This window comes from Xiphias gladius, chromosome 2 (genome assembly GCF_016859285.1).
Source record: "Xiphias gladius isolate SHS-SW01 ecotype Sanya breed wild chromosome 2, ASM1685928v1, whole genome shotgun sequence".
NCBI lineage: Eukaryota > Metazoa > Chordata > Actinopteri > Istiophoriformes > Xiphiidae > Xiphias > Xiphias gladius.
In genome coordinates this window covers 5,483,188-5,499,682 of record NC_053401.1, presented here as the reverse complement: position 1 = coordinate 5,499,682, position 16,495 = coordinate 5,483,188, and the positions used below count along the sequence as shown (strand labels likewise).

Here is a 16,495-nt window from a genome sequence, read left to right as displayed (position 1 = left end):
GGACTGTCTCAATTAGGGCGGGGCCTCTAAACCGCAATACCTTTTGAGTATGGAGCAAAAGGTGTCTGTCAAGTACCGAAACTTGGCATCAAACGCTTAGTCAGATTCTTGTCTGCTTTTTCTTTGCTCGGGTAATTTCTAGATTAAAACAGGAGACTCTGCCGATTTCAGAATGGATTGCGTTTAGGCAAATTGTGTTTATGGTTGCCGCTATTAAAGGAATAGTTAAATATTTTGGGAAATAAGCTCATTTGCTTTGTCACGTCGGAATTGGAAATATGTAGCTGGAGCTGTTAGCATGCAGTAGCTTAGCATAGAGACTAGAAACAATGGGAAAACAGCTAGCTTAGCTTTGTCCAAAGGTAACAAAATCCATACAACTCTAACTAACACATTACATCACATTTGTTTAATTTGCACAGAAACTGAAGAGTAAAAACAACTCGCCATTTTACACGGGGTCATGTACCAGACTATTTCTTGGCCTGGAAACTCCAGGAAGCTACTGGCCCCGGTAACTTCCCGTTTCCAATTTTTATGCTGAGCTAAGCTAAGCTAACTGCCGGCCCAAGCTACATGTTTAAGAGAGCGGTACCGATCGTTTCATCTAACTCTCTGCATGTAAGCAAAAGGTTCAACCACTCCCTTTAAGACTAGGGCTGCTAACCAGTCATTTTTATTTTTATTTTTTGCTATGACTGATCTTTTTTTTTTTTTTCAATTGATTGTTTAATACATAAAATGTCAAAAATGCTGGAAAATGGCCATCACAAATTCCCAGACAAATTCCAAGGTCAACAGACAAATAACCCAAATTATAACCCATAATCCATTTACAATGATAGAAAAAAGAGAAAGCAGAAAATCCTCAGAATTAAGACGCTGGAAGCAGAGAATGTTTGGATTTTTTAGTTCTAGAAATCATTTAAATGGTTCATCAATTATCATAAATTGTTAGGCTATATATCAGTTCTCTGTTAATTGTCCATTTATCAAATAATTGTTTAAAGACTAGTTAAGACATTAAAAACTGATAAATTAGGAGGTTTGTTGCATAGAAAAAAGTGGGATTTGGTAGAAAAAAACTATTGCAAGCATCATTTGGATTTTAGTATCAAAACTCATCCTATCGGGCACATCAGGATTTCATAAAGCCAGCCCTAGCCTCAACCGAGACATTCCTCCTCCTCCTTCAGATTCACACACATGCTCTGAGAGATCACCTCTCCTCAAGGACAATGCAACAGATAAGCAGCTAGCCCCCTCATTATCACTCTCGGCCCAAACAGCGGCGCGTCGCTTGGCTAAGCTGCATTTCCTCTCCAGCGAAAGCCAACATTTGTTGCTGCCTGCTACTGTGCCCTGATCCTCAGCCGCTGGCGGCCTCAACCAATTGTTGTTTACTCATTCAGGGCAATGAGGCTTGACGAGGAGCAGACCACTGCAGGGAGGAGGCAGAGGAGAGCAGTGGTCAGTATTTGTTGGTGAATACCCCTCCCTCTTTATTTTTGTCTCAGAGGGAAAGAGGCTAAAATAGAGCCTTTTTTTTTTTTTTTTTTTTAATTAAAATAAGCCTATTTTATATGTGTGGATGTGGGTGTATTCTTCATATGCTTTCATGTGTTAATTGCAGAGTGAGTGTTCATGAAGGCGTCGCGAGGAGAGGTGGGGATGAAGTGCAAGTGATGACAAAATGCATCCTGGCCTAACACCCCGGTGTTTGTGAGATTTGGAGACCAAGAGAGGCAGAGGTGTTAACTGAGGAAAGGCAGGTGCTAGGCTCAGTATGTGTGTGTGTGTGTGTGTGTGTGTGTGTGTGTGTGTGTGTGTGTGTGTGTGTGTGTGTGTGTGTGTGTGTGTGTGTGTGTGTGCGTGTGTGTGTCTGTGTTCAACCATAAAGGAGTAAATCCTGCACACTTAATGGCGTGATTTAAACACCTAAGGATGTTACACGACTAGAGCAAAAATCATTCAGACACCTTTGTGTTCCCAGTCAAATTCTCTTCATTTACCATCGCAGTCCATCGGCTTTTAAACAGCAGTGTCGTGAGCTGCACGTCAGCGTGGGTTACACGTGGAACTACAAATTACATGACATTAAACCACGCAGCGCTCTGAAATTTCACTTCTTTTCCATTTCCTGCAGCCACGCATGGATTACTTTCACAAAAATAATAGTCACTTGCAACCAGTAACCCCTTTTTCATAAGGCACTCTTTATAAACGGTTTCTAAGTGTTAACTAACAGCTTTATTAAGGGTTAATAAAGAATTAATTAATGCTCTATAGTGCAGTTATGGTTCATTTTTAAGAGCAGCTGTTAGGTTGCAAGGCTGTGAAAAATCTCTCTTTCTGAAAATTAATAGCAGTCAAGTCATAAATATATGGCTGAGTTACTTACTCACAAATAAGCCATCAAGTCTGCAGTTATAAAGGTTAATAAGTCATTAATATAAGGTAAGAAGTTTCTCACTTTCCAATAAACGATCAGCAAAAGTCAGTAAATCATCAGCAATTATAAATTTCATAAAAGTCACTGTTGAAGGGTTTTTTTTTTATCTCCTACGTCTACAGTGATAAATGTTAATAAATAGTTGATACATGGACTGTAGCCCTTTCTTGGAGTCTACCTGATGGACTAAAGACAAAGAAAATCTCATGCTGAATAAACGGATTTTTCACAACCTGGCAACCCAAAAGTTGTTCTCGATAATGACTCCAAAAAAACACCATAAACGTGTTTATTAACCATTAATGACGCCATTTGTTACAAGCTATAAACCCTTTATAAAGGGTGGCTGATTAGAAAGCTGTCCTGTATAAAGTTAAAGAGGTAATTTACTCTGAAATACAGGTTGCAATTTCAAAGGCTTTTCATAACTGTGTGACATAATTTACTGTATTAAAAAAAGCAGTTTTCCTATTACGACCGTGATGTACACACACAGAGGTGGAGACCGATTTTGCCATCACAACAAGTCCACAAACTCAATTCTGTCACAGCTTTTTGCTCCTTCCGCCTCTGTTCCCTGCATCACCACAACATTTTCATCTCCGTTGTCAGTCCGTATTGCTTGCTTCAGAAAACACAACCATTTCCACGGGCGCAGAATGTCACCGGTGCAGCATTATGGCCTTCAGAGGTGAGGCGGCAGGCAGGGGCAGAAAATAAACAGCAGTAAACAACAGTAGCAGTGGGGAGTGGGATTCCCTGCTGTGTTGATTATTGGAGGGCTGTAAACAGGCCTGACCCCCTCCCCTCCCCCAACCCCACCCTCCTCCACCTCCCACCTCCACCCCCACCCTTGGGAGCTCACCGAGCGGGAACGGCTGCTGCTGGCTGCCCACGGAGAGGCCAACAACATCTGGGCCACAGCTCAGCCCAGCTCACCTCACCTCACCTCGCCTCGCCGTGCTCCTGTTGTCGGGGTTGGAGTGTGAGTGTGTCTGTGCATCCGCGCCGGCAGGAAAAACAGATAGCAGTAATAAGCAATCAGGAGAAAATGAGGGGAGAGAGCTGCAATTTGATGTAAGACTGTGAATCTGGACATAATTGAGACGCAGGAGGAAATAGGCTATTTTTATGTTGATAGAGTTGATAAATGTAAATTGTCTGTGCAAGATATTTCAAGGTGTGATTTATACCCTTTTTACACCGTGTTTTTTAAAATTGTGCTTTTGTATAATTTATTCTACGTAATGTCTTTTCTGGACCGTGAGTCTGTATTAAAGTTTTGATTGACGGACTGATTGGTGTTATTACCAGGGTTGAAAAGACTGGGAAAAAAATGCCATAAAATCACCAACTAGAAGAATGAAATGTGAAATTTCGGCACAGTGAGGCTAGTTTCATTATACACCCCCCCCCCCGCACACTTGAAATTGGTTGAGTGCAAAAAAGCATCCATCAAACCGGCCGTGGAACACGCTCCCTGGTTACGATATCAGACTTTTAACAACAAAGCCAACACAGGCAGCAACAGTCAACATTTGCTGCAGTGTCTCTCTGTATGTTGTTTGCAGTGATTTCAAGGCAAATACAGTCTGGGCCCTGTGACCAGAAATTATCCAAGCAAGTTAATTTACATGCCTTTGAATTGTGGCCAGAATAGATACATTGAGGAATTGTAATCTGGTGTATTCATTAATCATATGTGTCTTGATCTACAGGCCTGTGAGACGTCCTCTGAAATGGCAGCACGCCAGTGGAGCGCGTTTTTTTCCTAATGGCTGCTAGTGAGGGAGTAACGTGTTTTGCATGGTGCTTTCACCGCTGTCTCGTGGCTCCCTCTGCTGGTGGACGGTGGCAATGACTCGGCTTCACGAACGTGACCGCCTGGGAAATGAGATGTGAGCGTAAAACGCCTGTTCCATCAGTAGGTGCATTAAACGGGCCCTTTTCCCACGGAAGACACTGCAGCAAAAGGAGTAAGTGATACAACCAACGATGGGCGAGTCGCATGTGGCGTTGGCCGCTTCAGTGTCAGGGTCCCCGGTATCGTCCATGCTGGCAGACTTGATAAGCACGGACCCATGTGTTAAGGTGATCACAGACACCTGTGCCATGACAAATCTGCTCTCTGTGACGTACACAAGTGACAGGCAGATCAGCATATACAGTATTGAGGTATATGTTGTGATTGAATTTTTGTTAGGTGTGACCATTTAACCATTTGTGGTTATTTCACGTGGTGCATGTACAAAACGCAATGTTTTTTGAAATCATCTCCTGCAAGTAATTTCTTTCTTGTCCTGATCTGGCCGTCAAAAGGTCAAGTTCAGTTAAAGAACAGCTGCCTTAGCCTTGTTTCAGCACCCAGTTGCGACAGCTTGCTTCCTTACAACTTTCTTTCCACTTTGCTAATAATTAAGAGAAATCAAAAAATATCTGAGTCTGCCAAAACTGCACATGGGCTGACAGTAAGTGACAACCACAATGAATTGTTACATACATTATAATTCACTTCGGGAAAATTTCATTTTCTGTCAACTAAATGACTTTTTGTGCTGTGACCATGAAAAATAACTCCCAAGTGTATTGCACCTGAATCAGGCAATTTCAACTCAATAAGAAAAACATCCCTGCCTCTTGAATCACCAGGGATTTAGGTTGTAAGCAAGCCAGCTCTACAGTTTAATGGATTTTAAAAAATGACAAATGAAATCCTTTGTTCCTCCAATTTATTATGAAAATGTACAGGGCGATTAACGGTAGGACTTCTGGTAGCGGGCACGAGCTCCAGGTCCACCGAACTTCTTGGACTCGCAGCGACGTGGATCAGCAACCAGCAGGGTCCTGTCGTACTGGATCAGGATGTCCTTGATCTCCTTCTTGGAGGCCTCATCCACATCTGCAGCGAGACCAAATCACGTCAGGTTATTCTGCAAGTTCTTCACAAGCCCATAGGTCAGTCTATACTGTTACTTCGTTCTACATACGCAAGTCTCTACAGAATAATGCATGTGTACGACTAATAAATTAACTTAGGACCCCCCCCCATTTTGTTAATTATACTGTTTTAAAAAATGTCCCCCAACTAGACCTTCAATGGGAGCAGCAAGGCACAAAGTATCATGGGACTATTTAAAACTTTTACAGATCACCATCCCCATACTGTATCTTTCATATATCAACGCTGCATATCAATGTTTCACATTAAATTACATTGTATGCAACTGACTAGTATTCTGACACCTTACTCCCTGTGCTCCATATACACGTGTGTTCTAGACTTACATCGTAGTGCAAGTAGTGCGATCACTGTTCCAAAATTCTAATTCAATTCAAAACTTTAGTCGGACCAGTCAGATAATGTCACCTTTCACAACAAAGCTAAATAAACATGGAGCTGAATCCGTAACAACGCATAGAAGTGACACTGCCAGTTTAGTGCTTGAGGATTTAAATACACCACTACACAGCGCTCAAAGTTAGAACCATCCCCAACAGACTATAGCGATTTTAGTGTTTTGCCAATGTTTGAACGACTGAGTTACTTTTGAGTGCTGCGTTGCAAGTATGGCAGACTGGCCGCAGTTGCTGTTCATGTCTGTCTTGAGAAGCTGGCAGATATCTGGGATGTTGGCTGATGTGTAGCCTCAGTTAATGGGCATTTATTTCACTACATAAATCTATTGCCATGAAATGCAACACAAGTGTATGAAATGAACCACTTCCCAAAAACATTTCTCCATATCTGTGACCTTAGACCTCAAAATAGGTCAATTAGACCAAATATTTACAACATGCATTTTGAAATAACCCTACATGTAATGTTAAGGTATAAATAATTACATGTCTTTATAGTGATTAGGGTTGTGCCACTCAAATACTTACACTTCTGGTAGTATGCGACCAGGGCTTTGGAGATGGCCTGACGGATAGCTGGAAGACAAAAATGTGTAGCGTGATTGAAGCATCCCAAATCACAAACTTTTGACTGGTAACTATAAAGAAAAACTACTTTGAGAGAGAAAAGAATGGTCTGCTTACCATAGATCTGTGCGACGTGTCCACCACCCTTCACTCTGACTCTGATGTCAACTCCAGCAAAACGCTCCTTGCCCAGCAACAGCACTGGCTCCAGAAGCTAAAAGGGAACGTAATGTCAACTTTGTGTCTTAGATTTTCTCAAAAGAACATTCACAAAATTCTAATATAACTTAATCCAACAATTATCTAATAGCTGACTAAAAAAAAACAAAAAAACGCTGTGCATAATATCAGCAGGTTTTTAGGTTAGTTGAAAAGTGTTAAGAAGTTAGAGTGTTTTTAAAAGTATGCAGATGTGTCTACAGGCAACTGAAAAAACCCTTTAAGCACCACGGACACTACTCTGTAGGTAGAACCCTGCCGTCAACCGCAACAAAACACACACCGCACACTTGATCAGTGTGATCTGACATTATCATCATCTGCCGGGTGAGGAGCAGTCACTTTCCTCTTTGACCCTGCTTTAAAATCCATAATGTTAAGCAAGGACTGGTTACAAGCTTCACCCACATCATGCTGCACAACTCATCTCATCCTTCACTGCCTCGTTCAATTACAGATGTCAGGAGCACTGCCCTACCTTTCTCCTCCCGGGCAGACATGTGCCCCTCTCGCACAGGGACTCACCTTGTACTGGAGAGTGGCAGGCTCCACCATCTCCAGGGGTCTGCCGTTCACCTTGATCAGGCCATTACCCCTCTTGCAGTGGGCAACTGCTGTGGCGGTTTTCTACGACAGGAACAACATCATCAGGTACAACCATAAACAAGTGCATTACAGTTTAATGATGTAACTAAATATGTAATTCAACTATCTTATACACACGTGTACACACTTAGACACACTAAACGAATAAAACTGGCATAATCTTGATTTATCGTCAAGTCAAACATTTGTTGGTTATAATTCGCTTTTTCTCTAACCATGTGACAGATTTATGTAATTGGTCTTTCCTATTTTAAAAGAAACGTGTGTATTTGACTGCGCGAGGAGACGTGAGCTAACATTAACGCTGTCACCCTCTGTAAAAGTATGTGAAACTAAACCAATGCTAGCAACCGGGCTAGCTTGGATGACTAAACGAACAATTTTACAGTCGCTTTGCAATCGGGTATGGGAGCAACAGATATTTACACAGTTTCAGTACGTCTTACAGCTACATTGGCCAACATAGGTTAAATTACAGCCGTATATCGGTGTTTTAAAAAAACCAACACACCAACCCTTCTTGTTAGCTAGTTTAGCAGATGTGCGCTAGCAAGACAGTGTAGCCACAATACCTCACGTGGAATAAGTTCTATATATTTACTTACTTTACGCCCAAAAACCTGGACAGATTGCAAAGGACCTTTAGCTGGCATGTTTCTAAAACACACAACGAAAGACAGTTACATTACAAACCAGAGAATAAGTGTAATTTATTCTGTTTTAACGGATCAGGCTGAAGAACATACCGTCTTCAGCTAGGGTGCCGTACGGAGAGACCGACAGGGTTTCACACGCCGAGCATCAGGGGCTATTGCACGACACTTCAGACGTGCTTGGTGGTAGGGTTTGCGACAGTTGCTCTCGCTCTACCTCCATTTTACATTATAAAGGTAGTTTAGAAGTAGAGGTAGTCGGTTGTTCAATTTTATTCGTAGAAACGATAACGCTTTTTTTTTTTTTTTTTTTTTTTTTTGGCAAACTGGCTGAGTTTACAGGCTGCTTTTGGCTGTATCATTAAATACTGAAAAATGTTTAACATGCGACGTTTTCCCGGAAAAGATAGTGAGGTCACATTTAGTATCCATGTGAACACAAAGAAAGAAGAATTTTTCTTGTTAAACAATTTGGGTAATGAGGCAAACCAGCCAGGATGAGATTAGTATGTATTCCACAATCTTCTGTACCTGACCGGAGCACATTCAGTTCAAGGTTTTGGACTGTAGGATACAATTTCTGTTACATGGGCTTTGAAATTTTGTCTTTCCAGTAACTTTATTGTATTTCCGATGCTTGAGGTCCATAAGTATCTCTTTAGTGTTTTTTTGTAGTACAAGATAAACCTGCCTCTCTTATTTGACAGCTGCTTTGGATGTTGCCTTAGTTAATGTCCTTGCATCAATGTCGCCATCAGTCGTTCCACCTTTTATCAAAAATCTGGGCCGTTCCTTTTTGTGGGCAAGTTTTGCCTTGGGGATAAGAATAAAACAATGTAGTTATAGCTTCCATGGAAATACTGACATATGTTGCCCTGAAATGTCCGTATCGTGTATAAGAAACAAAATGTGGTCAAACGCTGAGAATCTGAAAATATCTGGAACATTTGCATTCCCCGTCAAGATTTGCTGTTGATTCATTAGCCAGTAGACCCTTGTTTAAGTCCGACATTTTAATAAGTAATATCAGGATAAACACAGGCATATTTAATAACATTGATGACGGCTGCCTTCCAGATGTTGGCTAACTGGAATATCTTACTGGCACTGACGCTTAGGGGAACTGAGACACTGTACACGATAGGAATTCCACCATTGCTTTCCTGTGAAAATGTCTGCCGTGAAAGAAAGGTCGTCGGAGCTGAACAGGGGACTCTAACCACTAAAGTATTGAAAACAGTTTCTTATCTGCAGGGTTTAAAACGGTTGACAATAAAACATATGTGGCAGGTACCATTATGCCCGTTCAAGCCTTGCTTTTTTGGAAGAGGCTTTAGTCACTGACCGCAGGCACAAATAGGTCCAGTTTGGTGTGAGGATGAAACAACCAGAAGGATGACGGAGCTGTGTCAGTGACACAGCTGGAGGAATGAATCTCTAGGGACATTTCAGTATGCAATAACAGGAAAAGCACAGGTGCAATTCATTATGGCTGCATCCAGTTTGTGCTCGATGGCTCAGTGGTCCCGGGACCTTTATATGAAACTGAGCTGTAGTTATTATTATTAGTCCTGCTTATGCTTTTCCTGCTGTGACAAGTCAAAATGTCTGCTTTGAATAAGGTCTAAATACTAACATCAACTCCTCTTCTTAAAATGTTTGACTCAAAGTCAACAATCAAATATGATAAACAATTATTCTGTACGTCATAGTATTTCCAAGAGTTGTTTGCTCTTTGAGTCGGTACTTCACATTGTAGCCTCTTGTATTATGATAGAAATAGATTAAAGGTGGTTACTTCGTACTCCCCTGCTATCTACCAGCCAAACTTGTGTAAGAAGCAGAATGTGGTCAAACTGAGAATCTGGAAAAGTCTGGGAACACAGGAGTGAATGGGTTTTCTCTACGTACTACCGGGAAAGATAGATTGTATTCCGAGGAGGGAAAGAAGCTGTCTAAACAACAAAAACCAGAAGAAGCAGCAGCAGCACTGTTCCGCTGCCAAATAAAGGGGAAGGGTCAGAATTTAGTGGCAAAATTTCTGAGGAATCTTACATGGATGCTTCTAGAAATTGTGATAAGCTACAACCAGGCCTATAAACTGATAATGATTTGGTCATGTAAGACTCTACTTGTGGTCCAAGCATGTCCCCTCCTAATCCACTGTTCGAAATCCCCAGACAGCAGCACCCTCTGGTGTTGGTAAAACCAAAAAACCCAGTTTTAAGTGTGACATCACTGCCATCCCAGCTGGAGGCCAGGTTGTATCATCAACCAGGGGCTGCCTGGCAGAGATCACTGCAGAGCATGAATTTGCCTGGTATAAACACCTGACATCAAAGTACACAATCTCCCTGCAGCTTGGCTTCATCAAACCTAATTTTTACGCTTCTGGTGCGTCTGAACGCAGATATCCCGTGGTTCAGCGCTACTCGGTGGCTATGGGAATGGGACATGACATGGTGAAGTGGGGATCTTTCTGGACGCCAAGTATCAAACCATAGTCCTACACAAGAGACAGTCTTTGATCTGACCACAATGCTTGACAATGATGATGTGACCAAACTAGACCCTGTGGTTTGTGGGAGGAAACTGGTGTCAGATGGTCCCCTCTCTGCTCTCTCATGATTCAGCATGGATGTGCAGTCGACAAAAAACAAATGGAGTCTTTGTGGGGATTGACTCATCTGGATTGATGTGAGGGTGAAAAAAAATTGTACCAGTCGCCTTCTCTAGAGCTTTGAGAAGGACACTTGTCAAGACTCTCCAGCGCACACGTCCTGCAGTCCAACACTGGAGACGAGAGGAAAGTGTCAGCGTCGAGGTCTTACCACAGTTTTACCCTTAAAGGAGGGAAGAAGCAGGGTCCCTTCTTGGGTCAGGGAAGGACTAAAGATAGATAGCATCCTGGGAATCTGTATACAGTGACGTGAGTCGTGTGCAGTGTGCAGTGCCTACCTATGCCTGACATTTACTGCAGCGAGAGTGGTGTTTACAGCGTCAGCCACGGGCGAACAGGCACCTGGCTTCTTTTATTGTCAGAGGGAATGCGCACTCCCCTCGGGGCTGTCTGCTGATGAGCCGTTCAAGATGGATAATGAATTTTGCTGCTCCCGGTCTCTATTTTTGCAGACAAACTCAGACCATTGTGGTGTGCACGGAGCTTCGTCCTTCACTCATGGGCGAACCCTCTCATAACAAGGAGCGATTCACTGTTAATCTAAAAATATTGTAAAGTGCACTTTTAAGGTAGGCCTAGTCTCTTAATTCACGAGGCTGCTTTCCTTCAGAAGTAAAGTGGGAGCAGGGTAATAAGAAAGGGTCAGTGTTGAAATGAATGCATACAGTAGATAATTGGACCTTTTCCCCAATGCTTTCACAGTGACAAAATGGAGCCTGCTCCACTGAAGAGTCAGTATATGAAGAACGCAGTCCAGAGCCCAATCTGTTCTTCTCTACACTCTCTCTGTTCGTTGCCCCTTCCCTTCCAGTTTATGCGTGACAAGTCGAGGAGTCTATTAGCCAACAGATACATTTTAGGGATGTAGCTATGGACCGGGAGTGCCGGTATCTACACCACAGTCAGTCAGACAGAGGAAGCTCTGTGTGGGGACCCCAGGCTTGATGATAAGCTTTCAGATAAACCCATGTTTGTGTTAGGGGTCGCTCGGGGCCCCCTGTCACCGTCTGCATAGGAAACACGTTAAGGCTGCTGAATCGTCTCTGATTTCCTGCCCAGTTCGGCAGCCCGCTAAAGCATACAATCCTTTTGTGTTGCTAACTGTCAAGTCCATCTTACAATGTCCAGACCGCTCAACCATTTGAAGTTAAACGCTCTCACATTACTGCTTTGGGTAGAGGTATGTTCAGCGCAAATTGTACTAAGGACTGAAAACCCCACACAGTCACATTGTAACTTATTCTGTTTACTAATGGTAGATAAAATCATAACATTCTTAGACGATCCAAGAATCCCAACCTATCTTAAATCCCACATTTTTTAAGCACGGGCTTCATTGCTTTAGAAGAGGTGCAGAGCTTGCAGAAGGAGGAGAGTCTGCAGCCATCCAGTAAAAGAGCTGGCAATAAATAAAGACCACACCATATATGTGCAGTTCCTCACCATGGCCTTATGGAAAGACATCACCTGGAGCCGCGACCCCTCGACCTTGTCTTGTCACAGCACCCTGAGCATGAAGCAACGCTCCCAGATTTACAGGGGAGGAGATGTCCGCTCCTGTCCGGCCACAGCGGCTCCTTTGACCATAATAGGCCTTGCGGAGGTTGAAAAAGTGTTGCCGGTAATTGAAGTTTCCCTGAGCCGAGGGAGAGTATCCGCTAAACCTGGTAGGCGGAGGGGCCACGAGGGGCACAAAAGGTTTTGTGAGGAATACAGAAGTGTGGTCGTCAGGGCAACATGGGAAAACTCTTTTCAGCTCACGAGGCAGAAAAGTGTCTTCCCTGAGAGGAAGCTGTGAGGCCCATGAATCTGCAAGTCAAGAGAAATATGATTCAAGGCAACAGGTCTTACCTTTTATATCCTTGTATAAGGATGTGTGAATAGCTGGCTCTCTCACCATTTTTCTGTGAAATGTTCAAATGTACCAAGATACTCAAAAATACTTGACTATGTAGTTTTTTATTTTATTTTCAAAACAACAATTTTTTTCCACTCTACATGACAAAATTAGACATAATGTCCTACTAAAACAATCGGAGAGCAAAAACTGCTCTTTTCTTCTATTTTTTTTACAATTTTTAGAGAGAGTCGTACATGCAGCAGACTTTTCAAAACGGTAGTTAAGAAATCATTGAGTGGTGAACTTCCCTCCCAGTATTTCTGACACATTCAGACCTCATACTAACGAACAACAATCCCGGGGTGGTGCTTCGATGTACCACAGAAAGGGGTATTACCTGAAACTGACATGAGGTCCTCTTTGGCAGTAACAGGTACCAAAACGGCTGCCACGGCCCCTTTTTTTGCCTGTTGCTGTGCCATGGCAGCAGTAAATATTGACGTCTGGCTGACTGGATGACAGCTCATAGCACTAAAATGTAGCCCGGTATTGAACCCCAGTTTGGACTTGAGCCCCTTCCATTAATTTGGCTATTTCAGCACGCATTTACCACATAGCAATGGGCCTTGCAGCTGTCCCATGCTCTGTCAACTTCCATCTGGCCTTTGAGTTGGGGTCACAGGATAATGCAGAAGTGAGTGGCTCTGTCATACAGCGGACATATTGTCTCGCCTCCCAGAATGCAACGCTTTACCCAAAAAGTAGTGCTGGATCCAAAAATTATGCCATTTTTCCTCTTCGAATCACTTTCCTTTGACTTGTTGCATGAATCTGACTGATTTACATCGGCCACTTGTGTAATGTATTAGGAAAAATTCATCATCTGCCAGATTCAGAAAGAAAAAATGTGTTGAAACAATGAGCTGTGTTGTTATGGGGATGCAACCTTTTGCAATTTTTTTTTTTTACATCCCTGTCCGCTAGTGATGGGCAAAGCAGTTCTTCCCACTGTCCTGAATCATTAGAATCAGTACATTAAAAAGATCAGTTCCAAATATTCTTTTACCATAATCTTCATTTCTTGAGCGGAGCTCCGACTGCACAGTCCCGCTCACTAAACTGAAACATGTTCGGACGTTCAGTTCAGCTCACTAGCTACGGAACTGATAGCGGTTGTTTGGGAAGAATAAGCCAGTGAGCTGAGAATCTAGTTGGATTAAGACACCGTTTTCAAACTGAAAGCTCCTATTGCAGGGTTGCACCGTATTATATACGGCACGTATATATTTTCACGACACCTAATTATCAAATCAAAGATTTGGTACTACTTCCTACTTCGAGACTTCAAGACGTGAGAAGGAGGGAGAGGGAGAGGAGTGGGCTGGAGTGACTCAGCGACTCTCAGGCATCATGTTCACTGTGTACATTCAGTGGATGAGTCACTGATCATGTGTTGTGTTGTGTTGTGTTGTACGTGCGTTGCTGCTGTGGCAAATTAGGGGAATCACTTTGCTTTATCAAAGTATTAAAGAAGAATAAAGTTCTATTACTCAGTTCTGAACTAATTGACTCGGTTAGAAGGCTTGTTTTTTAATCATGTAAGATTTACAGTGACCCGCATTCAGAATTTTGACTCTTGATATGTTTCAGGTGATGTAAAAGATAAAAGACAAGGCAGTTGTTCAAATTCTGTGACTTTATTTGGACTAGATGGGTTTAGTATACCATCAGATGTGGTCAAGGAAAACAAAATTATTCCATCCAGCTGTCTCAAAGAGCCCCATTATGTATTTAAGCAGGGCTTATTGTTTATAGAGCAGGTTGAGGAGCTCGGAGCTGCACTTCAAACACTGAATTTGTGAAGCTGATCTGGCAGTCGAGCAGGGCCAAACTTGCCAGCATAACAGCCTTTCACTTGCCATTTGTCTGTGCTGTCACACACACGCACACACACACCGGTACTTCCCCTCGATCAGTCTCACTCACTTACTCACACACACAGACACACACGCGCGGGCGCGCGCACACACACGCACGCACGCACACACACACACACACACTCAACTCGCCCACACAATCTGCTACATCACCCTCCTTGTTCCATCTCACTCTTGGTCTCCCCCCTACTTATTGTCCTCCATCTCACCCTTTCTGTATGAGTGTGTGTCTGTGTATGTGTGTGTGTGTGTGTGTGTGTGTGTGTGTGTGGGTTGACTCTGGTCAGGGTTCATGTATGAGGCAGTGGCAGTGGGGTGAGAACGGGGCCATGTAGGGTCTGGCCGAAATCGGCGGTGATACAACCAGAGAGGGTCACCACTACACCAAAGCCCTCTTTATTCCTTCTCTTTTTATTCTTTCTCTTTTTTCCTCCTTCCCCTCTCTGCACTGTTTCTATCTGATGGGCTGTGGAACACTGAGCTCCAGCCTGCCTCGACCCTTGACAACATCTGGAAATACAATGATGAATACGAGCTCTACCAGCAACTAGCATCCCCTCATTTCCCTCCATTACTCTGCTTGTGCCTGCACACGTATCAAAATGTCCAAAAGATGATGGAGTGTGACCTTGACAACATGGTAAGTACATGTTACAACTTGTGGTCTATTTCTCTCATAAGCGCACATGACAAATGATAGCCACGCCATGCCCGGTGTCTTGTGTTTCGTGTAGTTTGTCTTCACTGTCTTAGAGTGTACCTAGTCAGTGGGTTAGAGTATTTTTGGTATGTTTTTAAAGTATATTATATCCATATTGTATTTCCTGGATATCTATAAGTCTGTGTTTCAGTCACTCTGTGTTCCAGGCTCCCAGGGGGAGAGGAGACAAGGCTGGGAAGCTGTGATGGGAAAGTGGGCCAGCGTTCTCAGCCCTCCGCTGGAGAGCTCCTTAAAAGGCCTGGAGAGATGATGTCGTGGACTCTTTCCTTTCCCCCCTTATGTTTTTTTCCTCCCTCAACAGCAGCGGAGAAGCCCGGCAGCAGGAGCAGAGCCAGGCTTTGGCCAAGCTCATCATGCACATCAGAGCAACACACGACACTGATGACTTCATTGAGCAGAAATAAGGCTTCCATCCATCAGTCGCTGGAAGGGCTTGTTGTGAAAGACAGGATTTTGCAGATTGGGAGTTTTCTCTTGTTATACTCATGTAGTCTGGTTTAGATGGGTTCGTTTAAAATATCAGGAGTGTAACTAACGATTGCAGAACTGCGGCAAAGTTCCCTTTATTTACAAAGCAAAAGCAGAAATGAGGAGGAAATGCAATATCACGACAGCAGCAAGAGATGCAGAAGTAGTCTTTTGTAAGTTCTGCTTGGCTTTTCGCATACATCGGTTGGACCTGTTACAGCCTGGTAGCCTGGACCAATCAGAATGTACCAAACACAATAAATAGCAGATGTCTTCACACGCAGCTGCTGGCCTTTCTGTTTCCCCAAGCCCGACTAATTTTTTCCATCACAGCCCCTGCGACAGGGGTCAAGAACCACTTCATGTACACAATGCGTGTAAGGCCAAAACAGATCCCAATGCCCCCCCTTAACCCCGCACACAATTATTTGGAAGCCATTGCATTGGCTTTTCTCAGGTGAGCTTCCAGCGCCTGCAGTGAGATGCGTCAGGCGAGTGTGGGCGAGCTCTTCACCGGGCTCCAATCTACGAGGCATCTGCTGTTATCTGGGGAATGCTCACCACACACTTCATGGACATATATGTACCAGCGCTTTGACATCTCTGCTATTTTTAGCGCCAGCCCGCCGCTGGAGGTTGTTATGATGATGTCAAAATAAATCTGATTGTTTATCTTGGGTTACACTTCCTGCCCGCTTTTCATGTCATGTTTGTTTGTGTTTATTCATCTGTGAAACTGGAATTTTTTGGGCTGCCTCAGTGTAGGGACTTGTTTTGCCAGACTTACATCTTCGGCTTTATTGTGTAATATTACAAAGCGAGATCAACACTTTGAAATCAGAGATTATCCAACTTGTTAATGTTACTTCTGTCTTCTTTATGAAAACCAGTCTAGCTCTTCAAAGTGATAATATTTGAAGAAAGAGTTAGACATTTTGGGAAATACACTTTTTTGCTTTCTTGCCAAGAGTTAGATGAGCTGTTTCCCCCTGTTT

At 43.1% G+C, this 16,495-nt stretch overlaps 1 protein-coding gene and 1 long non-coding RNA gene across 3 annotated transcripts; one reads left to right on the top strand and one right to left on the bottom strand.

The window, feature by feature from the left end:
- Window positions 1–5,164: 5,164 nt before the first annotated feature.
- On the bottom strand, window positions 5,165–8,030 carry rps16 (ribosomal protein S16). Of its 2 annotated transcripts, none has more exons than XM_040152184.1 (6): window positions 7,948–8,030; window positions 7,807–7,858; window positions 7,121–7,222; window positions 6,494–6,590; window positions 6,338–6,385; window positions 5,165–5,351 (listed from the first exon to the last, which is right to left on the bottom strand). In XM_040152184.1, the coding sequence occupies exons 2-6, from the start codon at window positions 7,852–7,854 to the stop codon at window positions 5,206–5,208; spliced, it is 441 nt and encodes a 146-aa protein (XP_040008118.1). In that variant the 5' UTR covers window positions 7,855–7,858; window positions 7,948–8,030; the 3' UTR covers window positions 5,165–5,205. The 2 variants fall into 2 exon arrangements, with proteins under 2 accessions (XP_040008118.1, XP_040008127.1); XM_040152193.1 differs by having other exon boundaries at window positions 7,803–7,858; window positions 7,948–7,974.
- On the top strand, window positions 6,974–16,122 carry LOC120803594. Its single transcript, XR_005709353.1, has 3 exons — window positions 6,974–7,246; window positions 14,599–14,951; window positions 15,179–16,122. It is a non-coding gene; the product is annotated as an uncharacterized LOC120803594 (long non-coding RNA).
- Window positions 16,123–16,495: the final 373 nt, after the last annotated feature.